This window comes from Schistocerca gregaria, chromosome 3 (assembly GCF_023897955.1).
Source record: "Schistocerca gregaria isolate iqSchGreg1 chromosome 3, iqSchGreg1.2, whole genome shotgun sequence".
In the NCBI taxonomy this organism is placed as follows: Eukaryota; Metazoa; Arthropoda; class Insecta; order Orthoptera; family Acrididae; genus Schistocerca; species Schistocerca gregaria.
The window spans coordinates 618,405,318-618,431,324 of record NC_064922.1 but is presented as its reverse complement, the minus strand read 5'-3'; the positions used below and the strand labels follow the sequence as shown (position 1 = coordinate 618,431,324).

General features: G+C 40.7%; 1 protein-coding gene across 3 annotated transcripts in view; it reads left to right on the top strand.

Moving 5' to 3' along the window:
- LOC126354881 (sodium-coupled monocarboxylate transporter 1) overlaps window positions 1-21,310 on the top strand; it is a 481,393-nt gene extending 460,083 nt beyond the window's left edge. For 2 of the 3 annotated variants that reach the window (XM_050004927.1, XM_050004926.1), the window contains exons 11-14: window positions 6,497-6,651; window positions 14,298-14,572; window positions 19,884-19,984; window positions 20,228-21,310. In XM_050004927.1, the coding sequence (XP_049860884.1) occupies window positions 6,497-6,651; window positions 14,298-14,572; window positions 19,884-19,984; window positions 20,228-20,517 (821 nt within the window). In that variant the 3' untranslated portion in view covers window positions 20,518-21,310. The remainder of the gene's footprint in view (window positions 1-6,496; window positions 6,652-14,297; window positions 14,573-19,883; window positions 19,985-20,227) is intronic. The other variant, XM_050004925.1, reaches the window with a different exon arrangement.
- The last annotated feature ends 4,697 nt before the right edge of the window (window positions 21,311-26,007 follow it).

Genomic DNA, 26,007 nt, shown 5'->3' with positions numbered 1-26,007 from the left:
AGAAAATTTAGAAAGGGAAATGGATAGGTTAAAGTTTACAGTGAGAATTAGTGAAGTTCGATGGCAGGAAGAACAAGACTTCTGGCAGCTGAATACACAGTTATAAATACGAAATCAAATAAGGACACTGCGTGAATAGGTTTAATAATGAATAAGAAGATAGGAATGTGGATGAGTTACTATGAACAGCATAGTGAATGCGTTATTGTAGCCAAGACAGACACGAAGCCCACACCTACCACAGTAGTACAATATTATATGCCAACTAGCTCCGCAGATGACGAAGAGATTGAAGAAATGTATGATGTGATAAAAGAAATTATTCAGATAGTTAAGGGAGACAAAAATTTAGTAGTCATGGGGGAATGGACTTCAATTGTAGGAAAAGGAGAGAAGGAAAAGTAGTAGGTGAATATGGACTGGGGGTAAGAAAAGAAAGAGGAAGCTGCGTGGTAGAATTTTGCACAGATCATAACTTAATTATAGCTAACATTTGATTTAAGAATCATGAAAGAAGTTTGTATACATGGAAGAGCCCTGGAGACACTGGAAGGTTTCAGACAGATTATATAATGGTAAGACAGATTTAGGAACAAGGTTTTTAATTTTAAGAGATTTTCAGGGGCAGATGTGGACTCTGACCACAATTTATTAGTTATGAACTGTAGACTAAAACTGAAGACACTGCAAAAAGGTAAGAATTTAAGGAGATGGGACCTGGATAAACTGAAAGAACCCAAGGCTGTCGAAAATTTCAGGGAGAGCATTAGGGACTGATTGACAAGAAAAGGGGATAGAGATACAGTGGAGAAGAATGGGTAACTTTGAGAGATGAAATAGTGAAGGTAGCAGAGGATCAAGTAGGTAAAAAGATAAGGGCTAGTAAAAATCCTTGGGTAACAGAAAAGATAGTGAATTTATTTGATGAAAGGAGAAAATTTAAAAATGCAGTAAATGAAGCAGGCAAAAATGAAAACAAAAGTCTCAAAAATGAGAGTGACAGGAAGTGCAAAATGGCTATGCATGAATGGCTAGAGGACAAATTTAAGTATGTAGAGTCATATATTTCTAGGGGTAAGATACATACTGCCTGCAGGAAAATTAGGGAGACCTTTGGAAAAAAGACCTGTATGAATATCAAGAGCTGTGATGGAAAAACAGTTCTAAGCAAAGAAGGGAAAGCAGAAAGGTGGAAGGAGTATATAGAGGGGCTATATAAGGTAAATGTACTTGAGGACAGTCCGCCTCCATAGCTGAGTAGACAGTGCACCTGCTTGTCATGCCAGGGGGCCTGGGTTCAACTCCCGGCTCAGCTGGAGATTTTCTCCATTCACGGACTGGGTATTTGTGTCAATTTTATCATCATCATTTTATCCTCATTGACGTGCAACTCACTGAAGTGGCGTCACCTCAAAAGACTTTGATTAGATTTACTTTGATTCCAATCGATCCACAGTGAGGAGGCCCTCCAGGATGTAGAACATAGAAAAACAACAATAAATGACAAATATTTACAACTCAAACAAACAAGCTAATGTACCATTCCACAGGTCCCAAGTGGCATGGTCATCATTTTTTAATGAATGCTATATGAAAGAATCATTTTACAAATACTAATGCATTGAATGTAAAATAAAAAAGTTTTTGTTTATTTATAAGGTAATAAATGTGTAATAAAACAACTAAATACTTATTTACAATGAACACATTACTGCACTGAACTGGTGCAGAATTTAGATTGTACTTCACACGCACACACACACACACACACACACACACACACACACACACACACACACACACACACACACACACAACACATGTGTTCCTGAATATTGCACACCTTTTTGTACAAGACTAAGTGACTTTAAATCCTTATGAATATTATTCTTATTTCTAGTATTGATTCCGTGAACTGAGCTGTTGGTTTGAAAAAGTGATATATTTTTAATGACAAATTTCATTAAGGAATAAATATATTGGGAACCAGTAGTTAGTATCCCTAGTTCCGTAAACAGGCTTCTGCAAGATGTTCTTGAGTTCACACCACAAATAACTCTTACTGCACGTTTTCGTGCCCAGAAAACTTTAGCTTGGCTTGATGAATTGCCCCAAAAAATAATCCCATATGACATTATGGAATGAAAGTAAGCGTAGTATGCCAGCTTTTTTGTTTTTATATCCCCTATGTGTACTAAGTGATGTAATTGTAAATGATGTTTTTCACAAAATTATTAAGTGGTCCTCAGCAAACAGACTCTCTTTAAATTTTGATAAAACACAGTATATACAGTTCCGTACAGTAAATGGCACAACTCCAGTAATAAATATAGACTTTGAACAGAAGTCTGTAACTATGGTAGAATTTTCAAAATTTTTAGGTGTGTCCATTGATGAGAGGTTAAACTGGAAGCAACACATTGATGGTCTGCTGAAACGTCTGAGTTCGGATACGTATGCTATTAGGGTTATTGCAAATTTTGGTGATAAGAATCTCAGTAAATTAGCTTACTATGCCTACTTTCATTCACTGCTTTCATATGGTATCATATTCTGGGGTAATTCATTGTTGAGTAGAAAAGTATTCATTGCTCAAAAACGTGTAATCAGAATAATTGCTGGAGCCCACCCACGGTCATCTTGCAGACATCTATTTAAGGATCTAGGGATCCTCACAGTAACCTCACAGTATATACATTCACTTATGAAATTTGTTGTTAATAATCCAACCCAGTTCAAAAGTAATAGCAGTGTGCATAGCTATAACACCAGGAGGAAGGATGATCTTCACTATCCAGGGTTAAATCTGACTTTGGCACAGAAGGGGGTAAATTATGCTGCCACAAAAGTCTTTGGTCACCTACCACACAGCATCAAAAGCCTGACAGATAGTCAACCAACATTTAAAAATAAATTAAAAGAATTTCTAGATGACAACTCCTTCTACTCATAGGCTGAATTTTTAGATATAAATCAAGGGAGGGAAAAAAACTAACTTAAGCATTAGTGTCATGCAATATTTTGTGTAATGTAATATCTTGTACAGACGTCTTTCATTAACCTGACACGTTCCACATCATTACGAAGTGTCGTATTCATGATCTATGGAACAAGTGTTAATCTAATCTAATCTAATCTAATCTGCAACACTATACATGTCTGTCACCAATGTATCATTTACTCTTAATGCTATTTGTCCCTCTTCATGTCTGGTTCTACTGGTCTCCTCCTTCACTATATCCCATATAGTCTTTATTTTGTTATCTGATATGACTATCTTTTCCTTGTAATATATTTGCTTTGATGTCCATAATACAGTCTTTAATATTTTGCAGTATTTCTTGTAATGTGCTATAGCATCAACATCGGAACTGTTTCAGATTGACAGATACAGTTTTCTTTTTGTTTTACAAGATACCCCTATTCCTTGAGTAATCCATGGCTTCTTTGTAGACTTTGCTCTAACTGTGGTAAGTTTTGGGGGAAAACAGTGTTCGAATAAGGTAAGCAGTTTATTAACAAAAGTGTTATATTTTTCATTCATGCCATGAGCACTGTAAACAACAGTCCAGTGAATGTCTCTGAGGAGTGTCCTGAAATATCAATTTTTGGCTTATTGATTACCCTGTTGAGCCAAGATTTAACAGATTTTATATCCTGTTGGTTCTGTAATATAATTTTTTTTCATTTGACTTTTCTATAAAGATATTACCATTGACTGTTCATGAGCAATTGGCTACCCTAGTGGAGAACTTTACAGTGGGAATTAAGTTGAATGATAGTGTTACTAACTCAGATAAGTTCTTATTGGGAAAGTCTTTAAGGAAATCTACATTGAAATCACCAGCAACCACTATTTCTTTGTTTTTGGTTGTTAAATGGGCCAGTACAGCTTCAAGGTGGTTTACAAACAGCTTAAAGTTACCTGCAGATGCTTGATATACACTTAATATTATGAAGGATTTTTTGTGAAATTCTACTTCTGTTGCACATGCTTCCATATGCTGTTCTAGGCAAAATTTATGAATGTCTACGTTTTTAAATTTATGACAATTCCTGATGAATGTGGCAACTCCTCCTTTCTCCATTTCTGATCTACAAAAGTGAGATGCTAAACTAAACCCTGTAACACTTAAAAGTTCTTGCACCAGGTGATTGGGTCTGTCCACTGGGAGGCCCTCGCCACATGACATTTCATTTCATTTACTTGGGGGCAATATTATGGAAATGTAAGAGGACATAGTTGAAGATGAAATGGGAGATATGATACTGCACTGAAATATCTAAGTCAAAACAAGGCCCCGGGAGTAGACAACATTACATTAGAACTACTGAGAGCCTTGGGAGAGCCAGCCATGACAAAACTCTTCCATCTGGTGAGCAAGATGTATGAGACAGGCAAAATATGCTCAGACTTCAAGGAGAATATAATAATTCCAATTCCAAAGAAAGCAGGTGCTGACAGGTGTGAAAATTACCGAACTATCAGTTTAATAATTCACAATTGAAAAATACTAACACAAATTCTTTACAGGCAAATGTAAAAACTGGTGGAAGATGAACTAGGGGAAGATCAGTTTGGATTCCGTAGAAATGTAGGGACACATGAGGCAATACTGACCCTATGACTTATCTTAGAAGATAGGTCAGAGAAAGGCAGACCTACATTTATAGCATATGTAGATTTAGAGAAAGCTTTTAGCAATGTTGAGTGGAATACTATCTTCAAATTGTGAAGGTGGCAGGGGTAAAAAATAGGGAGTGAGAGACTCTTTACAATTTGTACAGAAACCAGGCGTTAGTTATAAGAATCAGGGGGCATGAAAGGGAAGCAGTGGTTGATAAGGGAGTGAGACAGGGTTGCAGCCTATCTCCGGCGTTATTCAATCTGTATAATGGGCAAGCAGTAAAGAAAACAAAAGAAAAAAATGGAGTAGGAATTAAAATCCATGGAGAAGAAATGAAAACTTTGAGGTTTGCCGATGATATTGTAATTCTGTCGAAGACAGCAAAGGGCCTGAAAGAGCAGTTGAACAGAATGGACAGTTTCTTGAAAGGAGGATATAAGATGAATATCAACAAAAGCAAAATGAGGATAATGGAATGTAGCCTAATTAAATCAGGTGATGCTGAGGGAATTAGATTAGGAAATGAGACACTAAAAGTAGTAGATGAGTTTTGCTATTTGGGGAGCAAAATAACTGATGACTGTTGAAGTAGAGAAGATATAAAATGTAGACTGGCTATGGAAACAAAAGCATTTCTGAAAAAGAGACATTTGTTAACATTGAGCATAGATTTCAGTGTCAGGAAGTCTTTTTCTGAAAGTATTTGTATGGAGTGTAGCCTTGCATGGAAGTGAACCATGGACGATAGCTAGTTAAGGCAAGAAGAGAACAGAAGCTTCCAGAATGTGGTGCTACAGAAGAATGCTCAAGATTTGATGGCTAGATCATGTAACTAATGGGGTGGTACTGAAGAGAATTGGGGAGAAGAGGAATTTGTGGCACAACTTGACTAGAAGAAGGTATAGGTTGGTAGGACACATTCTGAGGCATCAAGGAATCACCAATTTAGTATTGGAGGGAAGTTTGGATGGTAAAAGTTGTAGAGGGAGACTAAGAGATGAATACACTAAGCATATTCAAAAGGATGTAGGTTGCAGAAGCTTTTCAGAGATGAAGAGGCTTGCGCAGGATAGAGTATCATGGAGAGCTTCAACAAACCAGTCTGTGGACTGAAGACCACAACAACAACAGTTGTATTATAATTTTATCTATACCTTTTATAACCCATTTAATTCTTCCATACTTTATGTTGAGACATAGCTGAAACTAGCTACCAGAAGTAAAATAACAAAATAGCAACTTTGACTGTATCAAGATGAGTGATTCCTCACACCACCAAAACTGTATTTTTTCTTCTTCATTGACTCTGTCACTTTTAGCTTGCATAAGCACAAATAATTTTAAGAAGTATAGTGATAATTTATTGCTATGTTATGCCTTGACTTATTCCACACCTGTTCTTGATGGACACTGTAGGACATGATAAATGATGTATGATGAATTACATATGAAATCTGCCTGACCGTAGCAATGCATGTCTGCGAACTATTCTGCATCCTTTAAGGTACTACTACTTTTGGAGACCTATGGAGTATGACATACATATGTGTTTGTTAATACTCATCACAATCTTGTTTTGGTTGACTGTTTATTCATTATTTACATAATTTTCATACATGTAGCTTGCTTTATAATATGTACCTGTTGCAAAACAAAGGAAGTACCAAAAACTTACTCAACTATCGAAAGACTATACGTATCACCACAAGCAAAAATATATGTCCATGGGTACTAACTGTATTATTTCTTAATAGAAGAAATAATAATAAACAGTTGACATTGTAAAGGAATATATAGTTATGGTACATTAGTAAAATTCAATTTAAATTATTATATATTTATTCCAAAATACAATTTCTTACCAACAGGTATTTTTCTTGGAGCCATTATCACAGGAATTGCATTCCTTGTTGCAATGTCATCAGGAGTCATCGAGTCTTCAATGCTTATGACATCTGCAACAAGTGGACCTCTCCTCGGAGTATTTGTATTAGCAATGCTGTTCCCATGCTGCAACTGGAAGGTATGGTACCATGCTATTTAGAAAGGATACTGTGATAGAAATATATACAGAAGTCGTATGCATGCACATCATTCTTGACATCGTCTCTCTTAATCACTCCTCTTCACTTTGTCTTTTTCAATCCAAATGAATAGAAGTTAAAATAACAACAACAACATGTATATACCATTAACTTCTCCTTCAACATTGCAAACATTGACTTCAAATACACATTTAACTTGTACAGCTGTATAGAAGTAACTTATTTATTGCATTTTTATTGTTTGGGTATTGTACATTGTAATTTATTTATAACATACACTTAGTAATGATATGATTAGCGTACATGAAACATGGAAGAAATCAGTAATATAAATATTAATTGAGATGACATTACAGCTGATGAGACAGCAACTTTCTTAGTGTTAATACTTTATTTTTGAATAGAATTAACATGACTGCTTAGATAATAAAGCTAAGGATAAAAAACATTCAGCTGATGTGCTCTTTTTTCTAAATCTTCATCCCTATTTACTGGTGAGTTTAAGCAGTAATAGTAACCAGTGAAGCAATATCATAAAATATTCTTCATTCTCATATTATATAAATGATATACAGAAAAAAATATCACTGAATGATTACTGTAATCCGAAAACAACTGTACATAAATTATTTTGTGTCTTTATCACTAAAAATTCTACATTTCTTCTGTGACCACAAATTTCCATTTCAGGAAAATTTGTTGTTGGGTTGCAACTATGAGACAAAGTTGTATTTATTTTCAAAACTGCTTACTTTATTATACACTATGTTCTCACATTTCACTATTCCAGTCCTGAGTATTTCAAGTACCGTATTTACTTGAATCTAAGCCGCACTCAGATCTAAGCCACACCTGAAAAATGAGACTCGAAATCAAGGGAAAAAAAATTGCCTGAATGTACGCCGCACCTGAAATTTGAGACTCGAAATTCAAGAGCAGAGAAAAATTTTAGGCCGCACCTCCAAATCGAAACAAAGTTGGTCCATTGTAATATGAGACACAATTTAGGTAGAGTCATAAGCTTAGCAGTTAAGCTTAACCAGGTAGCCATTGCTATGCGTCAGGTGCTCCATCCTTTTTCACGTGTTTCGTCTGGTTTGAATTGATTGCATATTTTTCTTTGATCTGATAAGTGCCGTTCTCTTTGTTATAGGTGTTTACGTCACTCTAAGCTAAAAATGCATTACTGTACTGTGTCATGCATTGTTCGTCGCGGGATGGCTTGCTTTTGTGCGCGGTACCACGGCTTACAAGTTAAAAAAAAAAAAAAAAAAAAAAAGAAGAGGAATGGTCTCATAACCAAAACAATGGCAATAGACTGCTATTTGTTGTTACTTACACTGCTGCTTTCTTTGATAATGTTCAACAAGAACAAAATAATAGACTGCGTATGATAGAAGATGTTCTGAACGAGAGTTTAGCGAAAATTTTTTCTCTGTTTGAAAATCTTTGCAGGTGCCTCTTTAGTACATTACATTCTGCACAGAAATTAGAGTCATCTTAGATTTAAAAATCTAGTCAATTACCGTGCTCCCTTTCTGACTGTATCACTATCAGGCATAAGAATAATATGAATATAAACATGACATGATATGTATATTCTTACACATTTGCTAGTGTCTCACTCTAGTTTCGTAGTTTATTAGGCAGACAGGATTTAAGTGAGATAGCAGCAAACATGAAACAATACATGGCAAAATGTTTATATTCGTATTATTCTTATGGTGAAGAGAACACTGCATGTGATTCACAATTCATAAAAGTTCCTATTAGCAACCATCTCTTCTCAAAGTTATGAAAAAATTCAGAACGTAGAGTTGGCCATATTGACAAACATCCCAGTCTTGTCAGTCGGATTTTCATAGTACATTGGAATGCTGCTACATTAGAAGATGAACAATACGGAATTTGTATTTACTTTGTTGGATAATGTATGAAAATGCAGTGGTCGAAACTTGGGGCAGAGAAAAAAAGCTCGTCTTCCACCTCTTTTTTTTATTTATTTACTGACGCAGAGGTTTTGACGCCAGTATTTATTTTTGTGCCTGCAAAGCATGCCTGTGTAGCGCTACATATATTCAACGGCAGAAGTTAGTTGTGGCGGCTCCTATTAACATTTTTCAGAACTACCGCTTGCTTTGCACTTGATTCTAAGCTGCAGTCGGTTTTTTTGGATTACAAAAACCGGAAAAAAAGGGCGGCTTAGATTCGAGTAAATACGGCACCTTCAGCACAAATACATTGCATTTGAAGAAAATACAGAAATTAATAACTTCCATCCGGTATGTCCATACTGCTTGGTGTCAGCATTACTTGTAACTTTTGCTCCTTTAAAGGCCACTCTGGTATCATTAACCTCTGTACAAAAATCACATTCTATGTGGGGACAATCAACAAGCTGTCTGTCTGCATAAATGGCGACCAACAAACTATGGCCAAAAAACAACCCTGTTGTTGAGCACACTGCCCAACACAACATTCATCATTTCAATGACTGCTTCACAGCTGGTTCCACATGAATCCTTCCCACCAACGCCAGCTTTTTTGAAATGCACGTGTGGGAACTCTCCCTGCAATATGTTCCATGTTCCCGTAACCAACCTGGCCTCAACCCTTATTAGTCATTGTCCTCATCCATCTAACCTCTTCCTTGTTCCCATTCCAGCACTACATAGCCCTCTATTCCACTAACAAACTCAGTCTTTTTGCTTCGCTCCTTTTCCGCTACCCACCGCGTTCCCCCTCCCACTCTCCCGCTCTCCCCCTCCCCCTCCCCCTGCCCCTCCCCCCTCTCGCAACCCCCTCTCGCCCCCCTCTCGCAACTCCCTCTCGCCCCCCTTCTCGCAACCCCCTCTCGCTCCCCCTCTTGCCCCTCTACCCTGATCTCCGTCTAACCTCCCAACTACACCTAGCTGCCCTACACTCTGTCCACTTTGCCCCTGCATGCTCCCCTACCCCCACCCTGCTATTCCTTCCACTCCATTCCCCACAACAGCCCAATCTGTGGTCGTGTGTGTGTCATCTATTTTTGACAAAGGCCTTGTTGGCCAAAAACTTATTTTGGACAGCATTTCTGTAGTGCCTATCTTTGACTGAGCATCTCTGCTGTATGGTGAGTAGCAACTATCCTTGTCATAATATTGTTACATTTCATCCTGGATGTTCCATTTTTGATTTTGCCTGGTGGCTTTTCTTCCATCCTAACCCAGTGCTTTTTTCCTTTGTTACTATTTTCTAATACATTACTATACTCAATGTCCATCCTTCTTTCTCTTCTTTCCTGTAATTCTTTTGTCACCTTACAAACCTCACTGTATGCTGTACTTATGAGCCACACTGTATCAGGTGTCTTGGCCACACACAACAGACTAAGCTGATTCTTAGTGCAGCATCTTATGTCCCACATTACTTCCACCAATATCATTAATCCTATACCTTCAACTCTTCCATGTTTTTGTGTGTTATTTCCCCCACCTTTCCGGTCCCACACAACCTTGTATCTCATCCCACCAACCCCTCCCCTGCCTCCTCTTATTCTCTGTCCTATCCCAGGTTGCACCTACTAATTTAACCTCAAACAGTCTCATCTGCCTCTCCTCTTCTTCACACTTATTCACCATCATACCTGCAATGCACAGTAATTTTTTTTAAATTTATATCTTTTCTTTGATCTTATTGTGACTTCACACCAATTTTAATGGGTTTTCGTCTTTGAGTGTCATCACACTCTCTCAGATTTCATCTTATTTTCCCCTATTTCATTGATTTCATCCTTTTCATGATTTTTCCCACTTATTCAAATGTATTTTTACGATTTTTTTCAGACATAATTCTACGGTTTTACATATATTTGGAGTTTTTTCCACCACCATGGATCCTTGGTCCTTCCACCTGCATCAATACAGAAAAGTTTCCTTATCCTCACCCAGAACCCAGTCCCATGTAATGTTCCTGCATAACTGCTTGGCTCGTAGAATCCCCCCAAATGACCTTACCATTAAATTACCCAGCTCAAGCTGCCACCCCTCCTTCCACAATGATATCCATCTGTTCAGATTCTGCTAGTTCTTAGCTCTCACCAACATAATCCTGCAAAGCCATATGAAATGAGCCCAAACCTCCTTGCAATACCCTATCTCCATCCATAAAATTCTCCTGCTATGCGATCCCAAATTCCTGGAACCCATGACACCCATTGAAACTCCTATCCTACAGGAAATACAGCAACGTGCACAAATCCACCTCAAAAAACACTCTACCGTGCACACTTCCTACTCCCATCTTGGACTACCACTGCACACCACCTCTACAACAACCTCCAAACCTCCCGCACATCTCCTCATAGCTGACAGACCCCATCTCACAGACCTACTACATTTACTCCACCCTCCAAAACTCCCTCCCACGACCACACAGAATCCAGTACCTAAACAGACCCAAAACACAGTCATGAACCTTTCCTCTAAAAGCCTTAGATCCACATAAATATCAGTTCTTTCACTTTCCAAAGGCCTCAACTTCTGCCCCACTCCAAAAGTCAATAATGCAGGACTTGTTAAAGAGCTTCTTGCCTTCTCCTGGACCCTACAGTGTAAGCACTTTTGCGCCACCATCTCTACAAATCAGACTCAAGCAAAGACCAATGTTGAATGCTGCCTGACTCAGTTCACTCCTCCATCCAATCGTGATCCACTCCAACTGCCCCCAAATCACCCCCTGTCACATTCCAGAATTTCTTAACATCAAACCTTGCCTCACCATAATTCCTCAAATCCCTCAACACGCAAACTAACCTTACATCTGCAGAAAGAACCACAGCCCACCACCTAAAATTGATGCCAACCTTATAATCCTACATGTGGATAAAGGCTCCACCACTGTTGTTTTGAGCTGCAAGGATTACTTGGCAGAAGGGCTTCACCAGCTGCCAGATACATCTACCTAAAAACCTTGCATCTGTGACTCCATTCCAGAAATCCAGCAGGATCTCCAGTCTCTCCTCAAATCCTGAGGCACATTCCAGAACCTCTGCCTGGATCCCATCTCTCTCCTCACCTCTACCACTCCCTGCACTCCTGCCTTCTACATGCTTCCTAAAGTCCTTAATCCAACCACCCAGGATGTCCCATTGTGGCTGGTTACTGTGCTCCCACTGAGAGAATCTCTGCTCTTGTAGACCAATACCTTCAGCTTATCACCTGGAACCTACCCTCCTATGTAAAAGATACCAACCATTTCCTCCATTGACTCCCCATAGTTCCTGTTTCTTTATCATACAGTGCCCTACTCATTGATACTGGTACCACCTCCCTTTACACTAACATCCCTAATACCTATGGCCCTACTGCTATTGAAAATCACCTTCCCCGACACCCAATGGATTCCAAACCAACAACCTCCTTCCTAGTTGCCATGACCAACTATATCCTCACACACAATTACTTCTCCTTTGAAGGCATTAACTACAGACAAATCCAGGGTACAGCTTTGGGCACCCGTATGGCACCATCCTATGCCAGCCTATCCATGTGCCATATACAGGAATCCTTCATAAACACCCAGAATCCTAAACTCCTCATCTGGTTCAGATTGACCGATGACATCTTCGCCATCTGGATCAAGGGTGAGACCACCCATACACTTTCCCCCATAACCTCAACAGCTTCTCCCCCATTTGCTTCACCTGGATCTACTCAACCCAACAAGCCTCTCTCCTAGATGTATGCCTCCATCTCGAAGATGACGACATCAGTAGCTCTGTTCATATGAAACCTACTAACCACCAGGAATACCTCCACTTCGACAGCTGCCACTTGTCCATACTAAGAAGTCCCTTCCATGCACCCTAGCCACCCATGGTCATTGCATCTGCAGTGACGAGTGGTCCCTCTTGAAATATACTGAGGGCCTAGCTGAGGCCTTTACAGAGTGTAATTATCTTCCCAACATGGTACAAAAAGAAATCTCCCATCTGTTCAGTCACCCACCACCTCCCACAATCTCACCATCTGGCCCCTCGTAACTCAGTCCCACCCAGGACTGGAGCAACTGAATTAAGTTCTCCACCAGGGTTTTGACTACCTCTAGTTGTGCCCTGAAATGAGAAATGTCCTGCCCACTATCCTTCCCAGCCCTCCCACAGTGGTATTCCACAAGCCACCGAACCTACAAATATACTCATCCATCCCTACACAATCCCTGCTCGCAGTCCCTTACGTCATGGCTCATATCCATGTAATAACCTAAATGCCAGACCTTTCTCATACATCCTCCCCCCACACCTACTCCAGTTCAGTCACAATCATCATCTATCCCATCAAACACAGGGCTACCTGTGCAACTAGTCATGTGATCTATGGTTTAAGCTGCAACCCACAAGCTGGCTGTCCGCATGAATGACTGCCAACAAACTGTGGCCAAGAAACAGCTGAACCACCCTGTTGCTGAGCATGCTTCCCAACTGACCAGACTGTGCCTTGTAGATCCTTCCCAACACCAGCTCTTCTGAATTGCACGGGTGGGAACTCTCCCTGTAGTATATCCTATGTTCCTGTAACCTTCATTAGTCATTGTCCTCACCCATCTAGCCCCTCCCCTGCTCCCATTCCAGCACTACACAGCCCTCTATTCCACCATTGCACCCAGTCTTTTTTGCTTCTCTCCTTTCCCGCTACCCTCCCCTTCCCCTCCCCACACTCTCTCCATCTCATCCCTTCACACTCCCCAGGAGGACTTCACTGTCCCACTCCCTACGCTGCTATCCCTCCCCTTCCACTCCCCACTTCAGCCCAGCCTAGCGTCACCTCCTCCTTACCCCCACCCAGTTGCCTCTCTCCCATCGTGTGTGTGTGTGTGTGTGTGTGTGTGTGTGTGTGTGTGTGTGTGTGTGTGTTATACTCAATCTCCTGGTGTAGCAGCATGCATTGTGTGATTACACACGGAAGAGGAAGGAAAAGCAGGAGAGGCAATTCAGAAAGGTATTTCTGGTGTGGCATATGTAGGTGCATATAGATTAGAGCAGCAGATATTCCTCTTTTTGTGGTCTAATAAAAGTGAACCTTTCCAGGCTTTCCCAGCAGGTCTATTGCAAATACACTATTTGGATTTTCCACCAGATAAAAATGTGTAGATGCCACGATATTCACACTGGACTCGCATTCGGGAGGACGACGGTTCAATCCCGTCTCCGGCCATCCTGATTTAGGTTTTCCGTGATTTCCCTAAATCGTTTCAGGCAAATGCCGGGATGGTTCCTTTGAAAGGGCACGGCCTATTTAATTCCCAATCCTTCCCTAACCCGAGCTTCCGCTCCGTCTCTAATGACCTCGTTGTCGACGGGACGTTAAACACTAACCAACACACACACACACACACACACACACACACACACACACACACACACACACACGATATTCCACCAAAGCAACTTTTTACATTTTGAATCACACATAATCCAGTATTTTCTCAATAATTCATTTTTGGGCCTACTTTTAAAAGCAAAATTCAGAGTTTAAAGTTGTATATTTTTGCCAATGCCTTCTGCAGTGTTTCCTCATATATAATTCTGTACTTAGCAATATTGTAAATAATAATTAATTAATGATACAAATATATTTTTTTTCAGGGGGCAGCCTTAGGTATGATTGTAAGCCATGCTGTTACTTTATGGATCACATTTGGCAGAATGACTGTTGACCAAGGACCAATTGCTCTGTTACCACTTTCTACAGAGGGTTGTACAAACACGTCATATGCTGATCTGGCACCAGCAAACCCAATAATTTCATATGCACTGAGTGTTGAAGAATTAATGAGTAGATTAAACATCTCAGGCAAGCTACCAGAGTACCTACTGAACTCAACAGAGGAAGTAGTTGATGCACTTGATGGAGATGCAGAGTGAGTGAAGTTCTGTTTTTAATGGACATTACATTTCTTTTAAGTCATCAGTAATGTTGAGAAATAATAACTCACAGTATTGGTTCATTGATCATCTGGCCATTGATTTCACCAAATCCATTTACTGAACTGAGCCAAAATAAAGTCAAAATAATTATAAGTTAATTATCCACTACCAGTGGCTTTTAAAACTTTGTTCAATAATTTAAACATCAATGGACACTGAAAAATAAGATTTTGGCAATGTCAGACTCTCAATAATTGTTTCTGATATACTAGTACTGTATAAATTTTCAGTTACATGAACGATATATAATATTTATTTAGCTACAACAGCTTACACAGTTCAGCCCAAACTATTAGAGTCCGGAATTATTCAAATCTTTGGTGCTTATTACTGTCCACCTCAGAACAATTCACATATCATTACTAGTTTTGTAGAGTGGAGCCCTCCATGTCCACACTGGCATGATGGCCAACACAGAGGGTAGCAGTTAGAAGGGCAGAGGAAAAAAAAGTGCCAAGGCAAAAGTGAAGGGGAAAAAAGTCTGTGGTAGTTGGGTCAGGTGGTACGAGCAGTAGCGGATTTCTTACTACCTGTGACAGGTCATGCATAGGTAGGTTTTGTTAGTAGTGGGTATCTTGCAGGTGGATACCTTTGACACTGTGAAGCATTGTTGCTCAATGATTTCAGCTGGGAACCGGTGCTGGCTTCTTGACCAGCTTCAGTATACCTGTAACAGTTGGGTTCATTATCGTTTAGTGTCATAGATTGTATTCACTGTGTAGGGTAGTGTTTGGGTTTGGTTTTTGCATTAGTGTGTGGGCTTGTCAGCTTCCCTGGTGTTGCCTGTTGGTCAGCGGTGATACCAGCTGGCATATCCAGTAAGAATTGCTGATGTGCAAGGGCTTGCCAATATTATCACTTGTGAGTGCGTGTAAGCACGCCATAGGTGATTATGCTTCCACCTATGGTTGTGATCATAGTGCCCCAGTGTAAGAATGAATGGACTGTCCGAGTATCTTGAGTTCCTGCATAGTCCTGTGGTGAGGTTTTTAAATATTCCTTGAAGGTTTCAAGGTGGTATTCAGTATGAAAATTCACAGTGCAAGTGTAGTGTGGAGCATTGCCAATGATGCGTAGCACTTTTTTCTGTACAATCAGCAGGCAGCACAAGTGTGTAGGAGCTCCATATCACCAGATGTTAACTACATACATCATCAGAGATCTAATCAGTGTCATGTATATGGATCTCGACACCCTCCTCCCCCCCCCCCCCCCCCCCCACACACACACACTTTAGTCTGCTTTCCCTGTTGAGCACTGGGTAGAATTGATTGACCTTCGCATGCATTATGACATCTTCTATGTGATCCCCCCCTGTGTAAGTTTCCAGTCCAGAAAAACACCGAGGTATCTAACTTTCTCTCGGAAACTTATTGGGTATGCATGTAGTGTTACATGTCTATAGTGTTGATGCTTGCACAGCGGCTTCAGTCTGCTTGTGAACAGAATTACTTCACAGTTGTCGACATTTACTTTAATATGCCATCATTCCAACCAAGGCTCAGCAGTTCCGAGTGCTGTCTATAATCATGGATTTATGTTCAGTGGTATCCGATCTTGTGCAAGGATGGCTGTGTCATCAGCATAGTTGGCCAATGTCATGTTTTGTATTGCTTGGAGATCATTAATGTACAGGTTGAAGAATATGGTCCACAGTATGCTTCCCTGGAGTACTCTAGCTTGGATATCATGTCGTGTCAATTGTCTTTCCTGCACATCAGTGTTGAAACATCTGTTTGTGAGATATGAGTGTATGAGATGTACTAGACCACCAGGAAAGCCAGTATCACTTAATTTGCATATGATTTCATTGTGCCAGAGATTGTTGAAAGCTTGTTCAATGACCAGGAACACAGACCCTGTTTCTTTGTTCGTGATGTAGCATGTGTTATATATTGAGCTATGCAGAGGAGCTTTTGAGTTGCTGAGTGGTGATTGCCAAAGTCGAATTGCTCCAGCTATAGGGTGTCATTGGTAATACAGTGCCTACTGATCTGTTTTAGTATTACCTTCTTGACAATCTTGCTAAGGCAGCACAGCAGACTGATGGGTCAGTAATTTTGCAGCAGGCAGTGGTCTTTCCCTGGCTTCCTGAGCATCAGGACGTTGGCTGCCATCCAAATGTCAGGGAAGTGTTGGTGTTGTAAGATGGCATTTGGTATGTGTGTGACGTATTCCATGAACTCCTGGTAGATGTGCTTTTGAAAGCCATCACGACCAGGGGCTTTCCTTACATTGGCATGCTGGATAACCCAAGTAATTTCATTTGTGCTAGTGTGTCTGATTTCATTGCGTTTGGGTTGAGTTACAAGTCGTGTAAGCCCCTGGTCCATTTAAAGAGTGAATGCTGGGTCTGAAGGAGCCAGGTTCAGCATGAAGGACACTGCAAATGTTGTGGCCATAAGCTCTGCCTTCTTCTTCAGGGGTATGCAGGGCCGTCTGGGCCTTGTAGAGTAGGTGTGTGTAATGTTTCTCCCTGGTGAAGTGTCTGGCTACCTTCCACATGACAGGACATTTAATGTCTAGGCTTGCAGGTTTCTACCCCCATTTTTCATTTCTAAATGTTTGTATTTTCTCTCATATTAGTCCCTGCAATCTGCTAACATACAGCTTATAGAATGGATGCCTGGTATGGTGCCATTATCTCCAGAATTGGTTCCTCATTGGGATAAGACCCAGGATTTCCTGGGGTGCAACCGTCAAGTGTTGTTGTGGTGTTACATGTGGAATGGAATCTGACACTGTGTCTTGGATAACTCTAGTAAGAGGCTTAACCACCTCATCAGTTTGTTGTGTGTTGTTAATTTCGTGAGTGTCTGGAACATGACTATCAAGCATTTCCTTGAACAGAGTCCAATTTGTGTGCTTGTAGCTCAGTATCCTGTGTGGTTCTCCATCCTGAAGTGTTTCTTCTGTGTGAAGTATTACCAGCATGTGGTCTGAGTCCAGATCATTTCCAACCATTAGGTTGAGTGTGCATGTGATGCCCTTGATGAGGGCTATGTCTACCATTTCTGGCCTGAGTCAGGCCTGTGCAGGCACATATGTGTGGATGTCCCATCCTAGTACAATGTAGTTTTGACCTAGTGTGTGTTCGTATAGTTTCTTGTCATTGGCGGTGTGTATTTGTGAATTTTAGTTGGTGTGTTTTGTGTTTTAAATCTGCAGCGGCAATTGCCTCAGTGCTATGTTAAGAACTGTACTGGTATCAAATGATACTATGTTTTTAGGTGGATTGTACAGTGATACCAGTGTGGTGTTAGCTCCATGGAACATGACTCTGACAGGTGTAGCATCTAGTCTCTCAAGTGCAGGGAGCTTGGTGTTCATGTGATCTATGTCTTTGTGTCAGTGTCTTGAAAGGAGGATATAACATGAACATCAACAAAAGCAAAACGAGGATAATGGAATGTAGTCGAGTGATGCTGAGGGAATTACATTAGGAAATGAGACACTTAAAGTAGTAAAGGAGTTTTGCTATTTGGGGAGCAAAATAACTGATGATGGTTGAAGTAGAGAGGATATAAAATGTAGACTGGCAATGGCAAGGAAAGCGTTTCTGAAGAAGAGAAATTTGTTAACATCGAGTATAGATTTAAGTGTCAGGAAGTCATTTCTGAAAGTATTTGTATGGAGTGTAGCCATGTATGGAAGTGAAACGTGGACGATAAGTAGTTTGGACAAAAAGAGAATAGAAGCTTTCGAAATGTGGTGCTACAGAAGAATGCTGAAGATTGGATGGGTAGATCACATAACTAATGAGGAAGTGTTGAATAGGGTTGAGGAGAAGAGAAGTTTGTGGCACAACTTGACCAGAAGAAGGGATCGGTTGGTAGGACATGTTCTGAGGCATCAAGGGATCACCAATTTAGTATTGGAGGGCAGCGTGGAGGGTAAAAATCGTAGAGGGAGACCAAGAGATGAATACACTAAGCAGATTCAGAAGGATGTAGGTTGCAGTAGGTACTTGGAGATGAAGCTTGCACAGGATAGAGTAGCATGGAGAGCTGCATCAAACCAGTCTCAGGACTGAAGACAACAACAACAACAACAACAACAACAACCCCCTAACGAACTTTATAGAAGTTTTCATCGGGTAGCCTGTGATGGCTGTGCCGCCCCCCTGCCTGCCATCAGCTTGGTTGGCACGATAGATGTAATAACCTGGGATGTTTAGCTGTTTGTGAGGAGTAAGCAGTGTTTCATCCACAAGAGTGATTTGGATACCCTTTCACTTCATGAATGTCACCATTTCATTTCTTCTGTTTAAGATCCTGCTAGCATTCTAAAACAGGATCTGTGAGTTTGTGTTGACATTTGCGTTATTGGCCTGGAGTGGTGTGATAATAGTTTGTATGATAGTCCAGTTGAGCGAGCCTGACATGAAATGCGTGGAAAGTTGTGAGACACACCCAATAGTCTTCATGACCACTTTGGTGGCTGTGAGTCTGGGGAATAATGTCTGTGCTGATGTTGGGAGTGTCATCCTGTGTGTATCATTACTAGTGTGCACAACAAATTATTTTTCTCAGACCTCTTCCGCACTTTTATGCAGCTCCTTCTGGAAATCACTAGTTTTTATTAACCTTCATGTAGCTGAAAATCATTCCTGTTCTTGCTGGTTCATTCCATGACTGGTTTATTATGAGTCTTGGTGCCAGTTTATTGTTTCTACAGCTGTTTCTTCCTGTGACCATACGTTTTACAGTTGGTGTTTTCACAAGATGTATCTGTAAAAAAATCTTTTTATCCATTGAGCCCAACAGAGAAACACATTTGCACTTATCCCTGTCTAAGTCTCAGCCCAGTTCAGTTCACAGTTTTAACTTGTCAGGAACGCAGTTATTGTTTGACTGGTTTTGTAAATCTGAACCATATATTTAAGATTTAGGATTTGTTTTACAAAGAAATTTGATTTTTTAAATTCCTTTTTGATATAGACCTACTTCAGCCAGGTTGCCTGTTTCTCTCTTTAAAATTTAAATAGGGTCTCAGATAGAAGTTTACTTTTGACAGAAAAAAGGGAGATTGCTTTTCAGCTATTTACAACCTACTTCATTCGGAAATGACAGTAGTAATATTTTACTGAAACCTGGTGGCAGTAGAGAGATGAAAGTGCTACTTAGATGATGTGGTTTGGTGGCAAACTCATAATTTTCAGAAGCTGATTTACAATAAAATGTACTGATGATGTAGAAGCCCGATAAAGTTAACATAGCTAATAATAGCATTTTATATTTTCAGCAATTTTCTGGAAGAGTTGTATGCAATCACCTACATGTATTATTCCTTGATTGGTTGTGGCCTCACAGTATTCCTTGGAGTTGTTGGTAGCTACATTACAGGTAAAGTAAAGAAAACTGAACAATAAAATACAAAAAAGTCATGGAGATACTGAACTATATTTCAGAAATGCAAATAGTAACTACAGAAATACTGCACACACCCAGCAGTTATTAATAAAATATGCCTTAAATACAGATTTGTTTTTAGTTTTACTATAAGATTATACCCAAGTATTAATTTCTTTCTTCCCAGTGTAGAAATTTTAACATCTATTCACATTCATATTTCTACTTTGTTAAAAGGTACTTCTGATGACTGCATATATGATGAAAAATTAATTCATCCACTTGCACTGAAGATAAGTAAAATGTTTCCTGGCCCTCCAAGGAAGTATACTGTAGTAAAGGTTGTTGAAAAACAGACTGAAGATAAAATGTCAGCTATGGGAAAAGTTCCTAGTGAAAATGGAATTGTTAAGACTGAGAAATTTCCAGATGACAGTGCTACAGGAATCCCTGAAGCTACAACGAGTGAAAGTACGATGGAGAAGTCACCTACTACTGATGGAGGATGTCCTGTTAGTTATGTCTAGAAGATGTGACTGAAAAAATAATTCATTCCTGACGATTTAAAGTGAAAAGTACTTATACTGTGTTGCTGTAGATGTTCCTAAGAAATGCACATCATTTATTTTTATATTTAAAGACAGTGAGAGAGATATGGGGGGCAGGAAGAGAAAAAGAGAGAGAGAGAGAGAGAGAGAGAGAGAGAGAGAGAGAGAGAGAGAGAGAGAGAGAGAGAGAGAGAGAGAGAGAGAATGTGTCGTTGCATGCTTGTGCACATGGATGCATGCATGTCTGTAGGCACATGTTCCAGGTGGAAGGATGAACTGAGAGAGTAAATGAAAGAGTTATTGCTTTCTAGAAGTTTCAGACAAGAGTCTTGTCACAGACCTTCAGAATTTGCCTACAAATTCTGGTGAGACTGAAGCTGTACAAAGTATGATGTGAACTTGTGTATTCCTTTTTTGTTTCATCTGATTTGGTTATTAAGTGAAAGAACATCTTTCCAAGTTTGTTATTAAACATTTTGATAATTCATGTGCTGTTTACATGAACAATCTTTACAAAATGAGTGCGTTTGTTCATTTGTTTTTCTTTTTTTTTTCTTTAAATATGTATAGAAGTTGTATGTATATGCATTTCATTTTGTGAGGATATCATATTTACATGGAATGTAATGTTCTTATCCCACTGTTAAAAGTTGGTGCTATTGGAGACGTTATAGCCTCCAAACTATATGAAATGTGAGCAATAAAACAATAACAGTATTTATGTAAAACCAATATTTAGTTTTATAAGAATTAAATCTGTTAAATCAGACAACTGACTATCACATTATTTTAAAGCTTTCACCTTAATGTTCCTGACCAGATTCTACATACAAAAAGAATCCAGTTGATGTAAACTGTGCTCAGTCCAATGAAGCAATCATAATCATCTAAATGTGAGATGTCCCAGCAACTACACTTTACGAAAACAGAGAGCTTAAACCGTTCTGTTATTTTTTTCCACAATTAATACATTGTGTTTATGCAATTAGTTAGTTCTTTATCCCACAAGAAAATTAATTTTTTTAATGTTACTGACACTGAAAAGACCACACAATCCTCCTCCTCTCTCCTCTCCTAACACACTCAGTTTCAGTTGCCATTATCATACTAAACACAGTCACAGCTGCAAAATATGGATAAAATTAAACCTTTATTTTTGATGTGCTACCAGTTAAGCAGACAGATGATTAGTAATTTATCAAACTTGCCCCATTTGATTAGTTAGTCTTGATAATAACAGAATGCTTGCCACCAATAATAACTATTTATAACTTTATTTTTTCATGCATGAAACTGTGGGAATGTGATGGGTTACTATCCCCAAATCAATCACTTCCACTTCCACTTTATCATTTTATATTTTGATACAAATATATATTTAAATACAAGCATCTATGTGTGTATATACAACAGTTGCATAAACAGACTGAATCATCTCCCATCTCAAACTTTTCATTTGTCCCCCCCCCCCCTCTCCCCAGTAAAGAGTACTTGATATTAGTCCTGGTGTGGGGGGGGGGGGGGGGGGGGCTGTAGGACCTGAATCGTATTCAAGAATGCCCTGGGGTCCAGGAGCTGGATGACTGGTACCTCCATGTCGTCCGGCGATGAATTCGGTGGTGGAACACGAAGTCCTGCATACAGCGTGGTCAGGTGAGGCAGTGGCCACCTCAAGAGAAAGCTGGTGGGCCGAAGTGTGGAGAAGAAGCGAAGTGCAAAGAGACGATTCGAATCTTGCTGACTGGAGAGAGGAAGGGGTGTAGGAGAGTGGGGTCACAGTGTTGAGGGGGAGCGAAATACTGTAGTACTGTGACTTCCAGGTGCTTGTCTGATAATGGAGGGTTCAAGTCTATCAGAGGGACGAGGACATGGCCATATCTAGTGGCAGAATTGAGACGTGAAACTCGATTGTAGGAGGGTCAACCTTATCATGGATGACATCGGCTGGAAAATCTGTGATCAGAGTGTCACTTGAACTGTCTGGGAAACCAGGAAAAAGATAGTAGCTAGGGCTGGACACCAGTGAGGGACCATGGACCTGAGTGACTTGTGCCATATCATTCAGGGAGTCTGAAACATGGCGTGGGCCTAGGTCATCAGAAACGTCGGGAGAGCCTGGCACCAGAGAATCAGAGTCCAAAAACGCAGGTTTGACCCAATGCAGTGAAACTGTCTATAGGGTGTCCTTCACAAGAATGTTGCATGTTGAATCCCCACATTGCAGAACCTTGAAGGGACCCTGGTAGGGGGGGCTGTGCATGTAGGCATATTGTGTCACCCTTTGACATGACATGGGAACAGTCTTAAAGAGAAGCAGGCACTCAGGAGACCAGTAGGGTCTGAGTTACCAGTGGATAGAGGCATATTTGCTTGAAATGTGTATGCAAGTGAATGAAGTCTAGGAGGGGGGAGGGGGAGGGGGTGAAATCCTCCTGAGCCGTGGGCTGGACTAGTTCACCTGACAGGACAGGGTTCTCCCCATAAACCACCTCTGAAATGATGTCCTGGATGTCTGGTTTGTGCAGTGGTCTTAAGCCTAAAAGGACCCAAGGTAGAGCTTCCGATCAAAGGCAGTTATGGCATCTGAGGGCAGTGTCTAAAGTGTGGTGCGATCATTCCATCAAACCATTGCTCGGGGGTGGTAAAAGGTGGTGTGGATTTTATGTATACTGCACATGTGGCACAGCAAAAATATCAGGGATGGCTTAAATTTCCAGCCTTGGTCAGTTCTAATTGTGGCTGGGCAGCCAAACCGGGCAATCCAAGAGGAGACAAAATTTTGAGAACTGTCTCAGCCATGATGTTCAGCAAAGGTACGTCTTCCACCCATCGGAACAAACAATCAATAGCGGACAGTACTTATCTTTAACCTTCTGATGGTGGAAGGAGACTGATGAGATCGTTACGGACATGCCTGAAACATCCTTGAGGAATGTGAAATTTACCCAGCTGGGGGACCACATGGCAACTGACTGTTGTGCTGACAAGGAAGGTATACAATTGTGAACCCACGTCTGGCAGTCTCTTTTGATATCTTTCCAGATAAAGTGCTCGGTAATGAGCCAGGTAGAGGCATGAATGCCTGGGTGGGCAAGGTTGTGTAAGGTATCAAAAATGTGACAGTATAAGGGAGCCAGTATCACCAGGTGTAAGACCCCAGACGAAGAATTGCACCAGACCTCATCGGCGATGCTGAGGAATTGTGCCCTTGGTGAACACCACTGAGTGTTGGATACTGCATTGACATGTGAGAAAAAAATTAGCAGCGATATTATTCGTGCTCTTGATATAGAGGACGCCTGTTATAAACTGAGACACCAAGTCGAAATGCAGAAACAATGTGGGGACAGGTCCTCCGGAGGGTTTCGGAATGCATCCGTGACTTGTTTGTGGTCTGTGAGGATACAGAATGTGTGCTCATCATCAGGGCACAAATTTTTAAGAGCTTCATAGATGGTCAGGAGCTCACTGTTGAAGGCGAGATATTTCTTCTGTATGGCAAACTGTTTTTTCAAGAAGTAGTGCAGGGGTGAGATGCTGTCGCCAGAGCATTGTTGAAGGACAGCTCCCACTGCTGTGTCAATAGCGTCTGAGGTTATGAATAGTTTCGCTGAGGGGTCCAGGTGGGCAAGTGTCACAGCCCAGGCTAGGGAAACCTTTAGTGCCTTAAAGGCTTTAAACATGGGTTCAATCCAATGAGCTGGCCAGAGTCCTGAAGTTTGCTTGCCTGACAGTGCATCCATGAGAGGAACTTGTACGGCAGCCGATGAGGGCAAGTGATGGTGGTAGTAGTTGACAGTGTGAACACAATTCTTTGTACGTCAAAGGGGGTGACATAGGTGAGATGGCCTACACACGAGCTTTTGGAGGTTGTATACTGTCTACAGATACATGTAGCCAAGGAAGGTTACAGATATCTGCCATAATTGTAACTTTCTTTGTTGATTTCTACACCATTTGACTGAAAGATCTTCAGTACTGTGGATAAGTGACACTTGTGCTCCTCAGCTGTCTTACTGAAAATTAGTGTGTTGTCAAGGTACGCGGAACAAAATTCAAACTTTCGTAGGATGGTGTCAATAAATCGTTACCATGCTTGGGCAGCACATGAACAGCACGTAATGGTACTGGATCAAACCTAATGGTGTGATAATTACAGTCTTTGGTATATCCTCCAGTGCCACAGGTGTTTGGTGGTAGGCACCTTTACAGTCAATTACACTGAAGATGGAAGCATCCGATAATATGAGGGTGATGTCATTGATGTTAAGCACTGGGTAATTGTCTACCATGGTCCTTGTGTTTAAATGCCTGTAGTACCCACACATGCAAAATGGACTGCCATGTTTGGTAGCAAATTGAGTAGGCAATGACCAATTACTAACCAATGGCTCTAGTATACCTGCAGCTAACAGATCATTAATTTGCTGTCATGCCACACATAATTTAATATGGTTGAGGCATCTGACTTTATGTTGGATTGGAGGGCCATCAATAATAACTATCTTATGCACTGTCCCGTCCGTGAAAGAGAATACTGAATGCTGCACACGAGGAGTTCCTGGCTAACAAACGTGTCCAATGTGTGGGGAGTATCCCCATGGGTCGAAATATGATCACTAAAGTGATCACGCATGACAAGCGTGAATGCCGGGCAACTGGTAGCGAGTGCAGCGAATGGTGAGCATCAACTGTCACTAGTGCGCAAGGAAGTCAGCACGGAGGAGAGTGGTACTGAGTGAGCATGAGAAATAGAGGTGTCAACTGTGTCACATGGCTGGCACGCAGGAGAGGGGGATTGTTTATCAACATGCAGCACGTCAGTCTGCACAGAGGAGGTGGACATGTCACATGTGTGAGGGCAGAGTTGGCATTCAGGCATACTGACTCTTCACACCCAATGCAGGGAGGTACAAGCACGGTGTGGCTGGTATGTCTGCCGCAAAAACCTGTTCATCACATGGAAAACGTTTCATAGGACTGATCTGAGAAGCGACTGGGCTGGAGCCAAAAGAAGAAACTCATCCTGTCATTGCTGTCATGACTTGCATGTCCTGCGGCTGAATGTGGTCAGAGGCAAGCATGTTGGAGGAGAGCGAAATGCAGCGTTGGAGCTCATTGTTCTCCTGACATATTTTCATCACAGGCTCACACTCCAACAGTAATACTTTCATACTCTCAGAATGTCACCCATGAGGGTGGAACACTCACACACCAAACTATTTGCAACTAGAACACTTGAACGGGAAAGCGAAAGGCAAGGATACTGTATGTGTCTGTGTTTGTAAGATGGTGCAGCACCGTGCCCTGAACAACATTCAGAGAAAATTTGTGGTGTGACAGGAAATCCATCCCTAGGATCATCTCGTCTATGTCAGCTATGTAAAAATTCCAGGCAAAACACAAGGATTGTGATAGGTGAACTTTAACTTTGATTGAGCCTGAAGTCTTTAGACTCAAAGCGCTGAT